Source organism: Bos indicus, chromosome 14 (assembly GCF_029378745.1).
Source record: "Bos indicus isolate NIAB-ARS_2022 breed Sahiwal x Tharparkar chromosome 14, NIAB-ARS_B.indTharparkar_mat_pri_1.0, whole genome shotgun sequence".
NCBI lineage: Eukaryota > Metazoa > Chordata > Mammalia > Artiodactyla > Bovidae > Bos > Bos indicus.
The window spans coordinates 82,131,841-82,143,850 of record NC_091773.1 but is presented as its reverse complement, the minus strand read 5'-3'; the positions used below and the strand labels follow the sequence as shown (position 1 = coordinate 82,143,850).

Here is a 12,010-nt window from a genome sequence, read left to right as displayed (position 1 = left end):
GCCAGAAGATGATGCAAATCACCTAAGCTTTTGCATATGATAAGTTTGCAGGAAGAAAGCCTGGCTTGCTGCATGACTCTACCCCTTCCCCCATTATCCTCTATGCATAACTTAAGGTATAAAAACTACTTTGGAAAATAAAGTACGGGCCTTGTTCGCCGAAACTTGGTCTCCCCATGTCATTCTTTCTCTCACCTTCTAGCTGAATTATTCAGCCTCTTTTCTCCACTAAATTTCCTCACTGAGCTATCCTTATTTCAGCCTCTTTTCTCCACTCAATTTCCTCACTGAGCTATCCTTATTCTATTACTCTTTATATCCTTAATTAAAGTTTAATTAAGCAGTTGTTTCCTGATCTTGCCGACGCCGTCTCTCCTTCGAATACCCTGGATCAGCCGGGGCTGGACCCTGGCAGAGAAGTAAATTCTAGAAAGATAAATTGTTTAAAGTGGAAAATACTAAAAATTTTCCTGTTTGGAACTGAAGGGGTGACCTGTTACATTTTAAGAAGTATGATGCGTAAGGGATTAATAATTGTTCAAATGTGTTATAAAATATTTAAAGCAAAAGCAAATTTACTGAAAGTGAAATGCAGTTTGAAAACAACAGGTTCACTAAAAACCACGTAAGTTAACTACTTACACAAACAAACGTAAAAATGTTTTGTTTTCCCTCTAAAGTTAACACTCACTCAATTTGGTTTCTTCTGTCGTTGCTTTCATCTTTCCATGAATTAAACTGAGTGCAAACGAGCCATTGATCTGGTTGGCTGAGTGAATCAATGTGGCTTTACACTTTCCATTGCCATTACCTTGTAACAAGAGATAATAGCTAGAACTCTCTCCTTTCACTTCAACATCTGGAACTAAACAAAAACAATTATCTTGTTAAGCATGTGAAAATTCAGCAGACAACATAGCAGAATCATACGTTTGACCCATAGGATATAATTACATTTCTATGTTATTTTAAAACAAGGTGTCACTCAATATATTTGGGACAGCAGTTGTTCATTTAACTGAAAGTCACTCAGTCGTGTCTGACTCTTTGCAACCCCATGTAGTCCATGGAATTCTCCAGGCCAGAATACTGGAGTGGGTAGCCTTTCCCTTCTCCAGGGGATCTTCCCAACCCAGGGATCAAACCCAGGTTTCCCACACTGTAGGCAGATTCTTTACAGCTGAGCCACAAGGGAAGTCCTATTTATCTTTTTTTAATTTAATTTATTCATTTAACTGAGGAAGCTGTTAAAGCAGAGACTCATATAACAAAAATGATACTCACAAAGCATATATGTCTTACTTTAAATTAAAACTATGTATACTCATTAATCGGAGAAGGCAATGGCACCCCACTCCAGTACTCTTGCCTGGAGAATCCCATGGATGGAGGAGCCTGGTGGGCTGCAGTCCATGGGGTCTCGAAGAGGCGGACACTTACTGAGCGACTTCACTTTCACTTCTCACTTTCAAGCATTGGAGAAGGAAATGGCAACCCACTCCAGTGTTCTTGCCCGGAGAATCCCAGGGACGGAGGAGCCTGGTGGGCTGCTGTCTATGGGGTCGCACAGAGTCGAACACGACTGAAGCGACTTAGCAGCAGCAGCAGCATACCCACTGATTAACTTTGATGTGGCTCTTTAGAGTTCTAGTACATCTTTTCTATACATTCACACCCATAATGTATCAACTACTATTTCCAGCTTTCATTTCTTTAAAAGTGGAGTACACTGAGCCCTGCACGCACACGCAGCTCCACTGGTGGGAAAGGAGTGCACACGTGCTCAGAGAGAGCTTCTTGCTCCCGCACGGTGCATCCATAATGAACTTTACAGTGGGGTGGACAGCACTCATTAATCTGGCCGCCAGTAACGAGAAGGTCAGTTAAGACAGCTAAAAACAAACCAAGTAAGGGCTATAGTGAAGGTCAAGGAGAAACTGTGAAGCCTTTGAGATTAAAAACAGAAATAGAAGCCTTTTTGTAGAAGATGGTGAATTGGACATAAGCATTTATTTTCACTGTCTCCTGAAATTCCATGAAATGAGAATAAATTTAAAAATAGCAGAGAACTATAGGAACCAATATCTGAGAGAAGAGACAGGAGCAACTGAAGTTTCAAAGCAGGAAAGAAGATGAACAATTGGAAACAGACTTCAGACTCCCAGTTGCTAAGCTGAGAAAAACCATAAAGTTTGGAAGCAACAAAATTTATACTACAACTCCTGACACAGGACTCTGGGATGGCACTGGAAACAAAGTGACGGTGAAACAGTAAAACAGGCTGGAAGTCTGTCTTAAAGCTGTTTGGTGTCCAGATCCCTCCACATTCTGTGCAGGCAAACAACCGTCCTTTCCCCAACCCAGGGGACTAGCGGTTATTCTCTGGAGAAAGTAAAACAAAACATCTCTGGCCTGGGAGATATAAGACAGAGCTTAGGGCTGAAATTGATTATTCATGTATTAAGTGAATGCCGGTATACTAAATACTGAAGCCCTTCACCCTTCTTCACTCACATAATTTCCAGAATTTTGGAAGCCAGAGCAGAACTGAGCTTCCTTTTGGAAATATGGTCAGTACTGGTGTGCTGTGTGTTTAGTCGCTCAGCTGTGTCTGACTCTTTGCCACCTCATGGACTGTAGCCCACCAGGCTCCTCTGTCCATGGGATTCTCCAGGCAAGAACACTGGCGTGGGTTGCCCTGCCCGCCTCCACGGGATCTTCCAGACCCAGGGATCAAACCTGCATCTCTCATGTCTCCTGCGTTGGAAGGTGGGCTCTTTACCATTAGCACCACTGTAAGTCTCTAAGTCACTTATTAATTGGGTTGTCTTCATACTATTGAGTTGTAAGAATTTTTTAAAAAAATATCTGTCCATTTTAAGATAATATGATTGAAACTATTTCCTCTTGCTGCTGCTGCTGAGTTGCTTCAGTCGTGTCCGACTCTGTGTGACCCCACAGACGGCAGCCCACCAGGCTCCCCCGTCCCTGGGATTCTCCAGGCAAGAACACTGGAGTGGGTTGCCATTTCCTTCTCCGACGCATGAAAGTGAAGAGTGAAAGTGAAGTCGCTCAGTCATGTCTGACTCTTTGCGACCCCATGGACTTCAGCCTACCAGGCTCCTCTGGCCATGGGATTCTCCAGGCAAGAGTACTGGAGTGGGGTGCCATTGCCTTCTCCATTTTCTCTTAGTAGATTTTAAAATTTTTCCTTAGCAGAGGTTTTCAAAAAGGAGACAGGTGAATTTATTCAAAAAATTTAAATTTTGGTGAATTTATAGGTTTCTTTTAACAGATCCTCCTTTTGGTATATGTTTTCTTACAGAGGTTTTATACTTTTAGTGCTTGCATTTAGGCATATGTAACTTTACATATATAATTGCATATATGTGTGTAATTTTTGAGTCTCTACATATGAACATTCAATTATCCTGGTATGTGTTAAAAAGACCATCCTTTTCTCACTGGCATCCCTGTCTATTCTGCTCCACTGACACATGTGAGCTCTGTCTTGATTCTTACAGCTTTACAGTGAGTTGCAAATCAGGCGGTATAAATTCTAATAAGTTGCTCTTCCTTTTCAAAATTGTTTTAGCCATTCTAGATCTTTGTAATTTCCTGTAAATCTAGTATCATTTTGACAAATTCTATGAAAAGGCCTTCTGTAATTTCATTAGAGATTAGATTGAATCTATTCCCTGTAACTCAGATGGTAAAGAATCCGCCTGCAATGCAGGAGTCCTAGGTTTGATCCCTGGGTCGGGAAGATCCCCTGGAGAAGGGAAGTGCTACCCACTCCTGTATTCTGGCCTGGAGAATTCCATGGACAGAGGAGTCTGGCAGGCTACAGTCCATGGGGTCGCACAGAGTCGGTCACGACTGAGGGACTAACACTACTACACCACTGCTACCATCCATGTGGAGAGAAGGACCACCGTGGTGAGACTGCGTTTCCTCAACTACGAACGCGCTGTATCTCTCCATTCACTGTTCTCTTCTTTAAATGCCCTCAGTGATGTTTTGTAGTTTGCAGTGTACAGGTCTTGGACTTTGTTAGATAGAGTCCCCTGGGTTTTATTCACTGATTTCTGGTCTAATTTCCTTCCTTCTCCTTAACTTGGATTTAGTATTCTAGCTTCCTGAGGTTAATGTCGACTTTAGATCTTCCTTCCATTCTAAGATATGCATTTAGAATCCTCTTAGAACTGCAATGAGGGGCTTTTCATATGTTTGTTTCTATTTTCATTCAGTTAAAATTATCTTTTTAATTTGACCTAGGGGCTATTTAGAAGTGTGCTTAAATTTTAGTTTCCAAATATTTAAAGTATTTCTCAGATTTCTTTCTGCTGTTGCTTTCTAATTTAATTCCATTGTAACTGGAGAAAACATTGTGTATTATTTTTAATCCTTTTAAATTTACTGAGCCTTGTTTAATGGCCTAACAAATATATAGTCTACCCTGAAAGTCCCATCTGTGCTTGAAGAGAACAAGTATGCTGTTCCATAGTATGCTCAATAAAAGTTAATACAGTAAAGTTGGTTGACCGTTTTTACTACTGAATTTCTAGCACCTAGAATAATGCCCTGAACACAACGAGCACACAGTAAATGTAAGTTCTGCTGACTGGAAGAGTACTTTGTCTTTGCCACTGAAATCTCTTTAAAAATCTTTATCCAAGTCCTTCACCTCTTCTCAAGGGCAAAAGTATTTATAAAATAAATTACACTGAGTCACCTTAACCTTGTCAGTTTCAGCTCACTATTTTGAAACACTTTTACCCCACTGATTGGAGTATGAAGAAGGCACAAGCTTCCTCAATGCAAAGTACTTTATTAGTCCTAATAATTTTTTTTTTTTGGCCGAGTATCTTCAAAATGTTTCCTTTCAAAAGAATTCCAATTTTTAAAAAATGTGGCAAAAATAGAACTCAGGATGGTGAAATGATCACAGATGACCAGCAGAAAGATTTAGGTGGAAATTCTGACTTCACCCTGTGCCTTAGGCAAGTTTCCTGATTTCTCTGTACCTTAGCTTTTTCATTCTTTATATAAAATTAGGCAATGATCAACATCCAATTTTTTGACCATTTCATAAAACATCTCTGTGAACATATGGTGTACCAGGTTCTTTTCATTATACAACTGACTTTTTAATGCAAGTTTAAACATAGAGCCCTTTCTTCAGAAAGGTAGTAGGGTTTAGTTCCTTGCATTTGTTTCCATAGTTCTTTTACATTTTTCCCAGTACCATAATACTCGAATATTTCAGCAAAAATCACTTTTAAAAATCATTCTTTTGCCATTCAATTTAAGCATATTTCAAACTGGGCACTGTCCTATTTGAGGTCAAATTGTATGAATTGCTGATATTTAACAATTTTTGACATACCACAGTTCAAACTAATACATATATGTATTATATACATCCCTTGATTTCTTACATTAAACCTGAAGAACTGATAAAACCCGGAGCACAAACTTTGGTTCACACTGCAGTTCATTCAAAGTCTTTCTTCACTTTTCCAGACAGCAGTTACTACTAATTGGAAATACAATCTATATTTCACTTAATATTTAACAATTATTTTTGAGTACCTATTAAGTGTCAGGACTTCCCTGGTAGCTCACAGGGTAAAAAAATCTGTCTGCAGTGCAAGAGACCTGGGTTTCAACCCCTGGGTCAGGAAGCTCCCCTGGAGAAGAGAGCAGCTGCCCTCCAGCATCCCTGCTGGAGAATCCCACGGACAGAGGAGCCTGGTGGCCACAGTGCATGGGGCCCATCAAGGGTCAGGCACTGTTCCAGGCTCTGAGAATAAAGCAACAAATAAAAGTAAAGAGTTCACCTTGTCTCTTCTCCATTCCAGTGAGAGAAATGAACACACATTAGGTATACTAGATGGCGGGAAGCACTAAGTAGGAAAACAGAGCTGGGACGATGAGAGGACATCAGGAGTGCAGTCCAGCTGCAGCTTTAGACAGGAGAGTGAAAATTAGGTCCTGAGCGAGAAAATGACTGTGGAGTAACGGTTTCCCCAAACTGAGAGACCTAGCCACTCTGGGTAAGAACTGAACCTGTGACCCCATCACCGTGTGAGCTCCCCAAGGGCGAGGTCTTTGTTCAATTTACTGCTGGTCCAGCATGTGAAACACACCTAGCACATTTGAGCTGCTCAGAAAAGTCTGCTGAAAACATAAGTATTTCATACATGTGCAAATACAGATACTTACATTCACACACCTGAACAGGTATTTGTACTACAAACTGTAGCAATAACAACCTTTGCACATGTTTTATTTATGTAATAGCTACTCGGGATTATTTCTAGTTGGTTACTACTAAATACAATGCTTTGTACATAGTATTTGTATAACTAAGTATTTTGTATAAGTATTTGTATAAATAGCACTTTGTATTTGTATAGGTAAGACTTATAGCTCTTTCTCCATATCTATTTTCTAAGTTATAGTGTAAATTCTAGAAGAGGAGAAGCCATGTCTGCCTTGCTCACCACCAATCCCCAGATTGTAGTACCATCCCTAATTCATAGTACCTACAAAGCACAAACAGAAAGGTATGATTGAATGAATAATTAACAAGATCGTAAAAGTACAAAGTCAGGGAAGAATTTCAGCAAAGAGTACAAAGTGTAGCTTGGAGGAAAGGGAACATGGAAGGCACCATCAGAGAACAGCTGGGCAGGATTCAATAGGCTGTGGGGAGACAGAGTTTTGATTCAGAAGACTGATCTGACAGTTGATATCTTATCTGACAGTGAGAGAGGCTACTGGAAGGGGCACCACACAAAAGGGCTATGATGCTTCCCCATGGAAGAGGCATCAAGCGTATACTAGCTAAAATTCAGCTACTCTTTACAATGGAAGTTTTGTCTGTGGCATAACTTCCCCTCCAGGAAGTAAAATAGAACTTAATAATCAACTGTTCTTTTTGATTGCTTCTACTTCTAACATTAAAAAAAAAAAAAAATACCGTGAAGTGTCAGCTTAATCAGCCCTCAATGGTACAGCCCAACCCGTAATCAACAATCTGGCTTCAAAGATGGTCATGTGATAGATTTCTAATTATTTTTCAGAAATTACCAATATGAATCCCCAAATTTAAAGAGGGGATAAAGAAAAATCAAATCAAGCCAACTGATAAGGTATTTTCTTAGAGCTGCAATAAAAACTATGAAAAAGAAAAAAACTGAGAGTAAATTCTAAATCAAGAAATTATCTTAGAAACAATTACAAGAGGAAAAATAAATAAAGGGCTGTCCAGAATACACTCAAGTTTAGTTAAGAGACGTTAGTGTTCAATCCATGTTAATAGCCTTCAGTTCAGTTCAGTCGTTCAGTCGAGTCCGACTCTTTGCGACCCCATGGACTGCAGCACACCAGGCCTCCCTGTCCATCACCAACTCCCGGACTACACCCAAATTCATGTGCATCAAGTCACTGATGCCATCCAGCCATCTCATCCTCTGTTATCCCCTTCTCCTCCTGCCCCCAATCCCTCCCAGCATCAGGGTCTTTCCAATGAGTCAACTCTTCTCATCAGGTGGCCAAAGTATTGGAGTTTCAGTCTCAGCATCGGTCCTTCCAATGAACACCCAGGACTGGTCTCCTTTAGGATGGACTGGTTGGATTTCCTTGCAGTCCAAGGGACTCGCAAGAGTCTTCTCCAGCACAACAGTTCAAAAGCATCAATTCTTTGGCGCTCAGCTTTCCTCACAGTCCAACTCTCACATTCATACATGACCACTGGAAAAACCATACCCTTGACTATGTTTTTTTTTTATGATTTAGGTATGACCTAAATTTTGACTTTTTATCATTTAGGTATGATCTAAATCAAATCCCTTATGATTATACAGTAGAAGTGAGAAAGAGATTTAAGGGACAAGATCTGATAGAGTGCCTGATGAACTATGGATGGAGGTTCATGACACTGTATAGGAGACAGGGATCAAGACCATCCCCATGGAAAAGAAATATAAAAAAGCAAAATGGCTGTCTGAGGAGGCCTTACAAATAGCTATGAAAAGAAGAGCAGGGAAAAGCAAACGAGAAAAGGAAAGATATTCCCATTTGAATGCAGAGTCCAAAGAATAGCAAGGAGAGATAAGAAAGCCTTCCTCAGCGATCAATGCAAAGAAACAGAGGAAAACAATAGAATGGGAAAGACTAGAGATCTCTTCAAGAAAATTAGAGATACCAAGGGAAGATTTCATGCAAAGATGGGCTCGATAAAGGACTGAAATGGTATGGACCTAACTGAAGCAGAAGATATTAAGAAGAGGTGGCCAGAATACACAGAAGAACTGTACAAAAAAGATTTTCACGACCCAGATATTCACGATGCTGTGATCATTCACCTAGAGCCAGACATCCTGGAATGTGAGGTCAAGTGGGCCTTAGAAAGCATCACTACGAACCAAGCTAGTAGAGGTGATGGAATTCTAGTTGAGCTATTTCAAATCCTGAATGATGATGCTGTGAAAGTGCTGCACTCAATATGCCAGCAAATTTGGAAAACTCAGCAGTGGCCACAGCACTGGAAAAGGTCAGATTTCATTCCAATCCCAAAGAAAGGCAATGCCAAAGAATGCTCAAACTACCGCACAACTGCACTCATCTCACACGCTAGTAAAGTAATGCTCAAAGTTCTTCAAGCCAGGCTTCAGCAATATGTGAACCGTGAACTTCCAGATGTTCAAGCTGGTTTTCGAAAAGGCAGAGGAACCAGAGATCAAACTGCCAACATCCGCTGGATCATTGAAAAAGCAAGAGAGTTCCAGAAAAACATCTATTTCTGCTTTATTGACTATGCCAAAGCCTTTGACTGTGTGGATCACAATAAACTGTGGTAAATTCTGAAAAGAGATGGGAATACCAGACCACCTGACCTGCCTCTTGAGAAATCTATATGCAGGTCAGGAAGCAACAGTTAGAACTGGACATGGAACAACAGACTGGTTCCAAATAGGAAAAGGAGTACGTCAAGGCTGTAGGCACCCTGCTTATTTAACTTATATGCAGAGTACATCATGAGAAACACTGGGCTGGAAGAAGCACGAGCTGGAATCAAGATTGCCCCGAGAAATATCAGTTAACCTCAGACATGCAGATGACACCACCCTTACGGCAGAAAGTGAAGAAGAACTAAAGAGCTTCTTGATGAAAGTAAAAGAGGAGAGTGAAAAAGTTGGCTTAAAGCTCAACATTCAGAAAACGAAGATCATGGCATCTGGTCCCATCACTTCATGGGAAATAGATGGTGAAACAGTGTCAGACTTTATTTTGGGGGGCTCCAAAATCACTGCAGATGGTGATTGCAGCCATGAAATTAAAAGATACTTACTCCTTGGAAGGAAAGTTATGACCAACCTAGAGAGCATATTAAAAAAGTTATGACCAACCTAGAGAGCATATTAAAAAGCAGAGATATTACTTTGCCAACAAAGGTCCGTCTGGTCAAGGCTATGGTTAATAGCCTTAAATATAGATAATAGTGAGAAACCGATAAATACTATACTATCCCATCATTTCATGTAGTAAGGTGAAACTGACTCTTCTGCCATCCAGTAAGTCTATTTCTGACTTTGTTTTAGCATCCGCCAAAATCACCAGGTATACACATATTCCCTGTGAGCTGAGAAGGGTTAAAGTTGAATTTATTCATGAGCTAGTTCAATGCAATAAGCTACATTAACAATGTCTGTTCCTCAAAGAAGCCCTCTTGTAAGGCTCTGTGAGGTCGTACACACTGGAAGTATCCTCCACTTCACTTTCACCCTGCCAGCTAAAGGGACTTAAAATAGTTTTTCAAAGTGCCTGCCTCATTTGGCTATAAATTTCACAAAGAAGAGGACCATGCCTCTGTTTCCTCAAGTGTAAGAACCTCGCTGGACTCCCCATCATTTCTCACACCTTGCACCATATTCTATATCATGTCATAAATTGTATTTCAATATTGATGTTAATGCCTATAATTTTTTCCAGTTTTCCAACAACTGTTTCCTCCACTATGCCTTAAATTCAGGTATTTCTAAAGGTTCTTGTTCTCATCACGCTGTGTTTCTTTCCAACCACGCCTACAGTTTCCACTGCTACCTTCACTCATCTGTGGAGGGCTGTGACATCAGTGGCGTCCCAGGATTCAGACCCTGATAGCCACCTCCCTCTTGAATCTGGCCCATGTTGAGAGTAGCTTTAAATAATAGAACACAGCAGAAGTAACACTTGGCCAGTTCCGGGAAGAAGCCTTAAAAAGTCCCAGCAGCCTCAATTTTTGTATATCTTGGAATCTTGAGTTGTCATGTAAAAATCTTAGCTATCTGCTATGGAGATCACAGGAAAAAAGCACGTGGCAAGGAAAAGGCACTGACAGCACATGGAGAAGGGCCCCTCTTCCTGTGCCCATCTGAGGCCAACCCGCAAACAAGCCACCAGCTCAGTGACGCCACAGCTCAATCCGTAGGCGCTGGTGAGACGGGCAGGAGAGCTGTTCCAGGTGAACCCTGCTCCAACTATGAGCAAGTCAACTGTCTGCTCTTTGCAGCAAGTCACTTAGGGTGATGTTCTGTTTGAGTCTGGGAATTCTCCAGGCCAGAATACTGGAGTGGGTTGCCTTTCTCCAGGAGACAATTTTCAACCCAGGGATCAAACCCAGGTCTCCTGCAGGAGACCTGGGGAAGGTCTCTTGAAAACAGAAGGAAAGTCAAGAGATACCTGGAGTAACAGGCAAATTTGGAGTGTCTCCAATGCAAGTTTGGCACTGGAGTACAAAATGAAGCAAGGCAAAGGCTAACAGAGTTTGCCCAAGAGAACATACTGGTCATAGCAAACACACTCTTCCAATAACACAAGAGAAGACTCTATACATGGACATCACCAGATGGTCAGTATCAAAATCAGATTAATTATATTCTTTGGAGCCAAAGATGGAGAAGCTCTATACAGTCAGCAAAAACAAGGGAGCTGACTGTGGCTCAGATCATGAACTCCTTATTGCCAAATTCAGACTTAAATTGAAGAAAGTAGGGAAAGCCACTGGACCATTCACATATGACCTAAATCAAATCCCTTACGATTATACAGTGGAAGTGACAAATAGATTCAAGGGGTTAGATCTAATAGACAGAGAGCCTGAAGACCTATGGACGGAGGTTTGTGACACTGTACACGAGACAGGGATCAAGACCATCCCCAGGAAAAAGAAATGGAAAAAAGCAAAATGGTAGTCTGAGGAAGCCTTACAAATAGCTGAGAAAGGAAGAGAAGTTAAAGGCAAAGGACAAAAGAAAAGATATACTCATTTGAATGCAGAATTCCAAAAAATAGCAAGGAGAGATAAGAAAGCCTTCCTCAGTGATCAATGCAAAGAAACAGAGGAAAACAATAAAATGGGGAAGACTAGAGATCTCAAGAAAATTCAACATACCAAGGGAACATTTCATGCAAAGATGGGCTCAATAAAGGATGGAAATGGTATGGACCTAAAAAAAGCAGAAGATATTAAGAAGAGGTGGCAACAATACACAGAAGAACTATACAAAAAAGATTTTCATGACTCAGATAACTACGATGGTGTGATCACTCACCTAGAGCCAGACATCCTAGAGTCTGAAGTAAAGTAGGCTTTAGGAAGCATCACTACAAACAAAGCTAGTGGAGGTGATGGAATTCCAGTTGAGCTATTTCAAGTACTAAAAGACGAAGTTGTGAAAGTGCTCCACTCAATATGCCAGCAAATTTGGAAAACTCAGCAGTGGCCACAGGACTGGGAAAGGTCAGTTTTCATTCCAATCCCCAAGAAAGGAAACTCCAAAGAATGCTCAACTACGCACAATTGCACTCATCTCACACGCTAATAAAGTAATGCTAAAATTCTCCAAGCCAGGCTTCAACAGTACATGAACTTCCAGGTATTCAAGCTGGATTTAGAAAAAGCAGAGGAACCAGAGATCAAACTGCCAACATTCGTTGGATCATGGAAAAAGCAAGAGAG

The 12,010-nt window shown here is 40.8% G+C and overlaps 1 protein-coding gene across 4 annotated transcripts in view; it reads right to left on the bottom strand.

Moving 5' to 3' along the window:
- The window catches only part of MTBP (MDM2 binding protein), an 81,646-nt gene that overhangs the window by 48,285 nt on the left and 21,351 nt on the right, over positions 1–12,010 (bottom strand). For all 4 annotated transcript variants that reach the window (XM_019973894.2, XM_019973895.2, XM_019973893.2 and 1 more), the window contains one exon: positions 692–865. In XM_019973894.2, the coding sequence (XP_019829453.2) occupies positions 692–865 (174 nt within the window). The remainder of the gene's footprint in view (positions 1–691; positions 866–12,010) is intronic.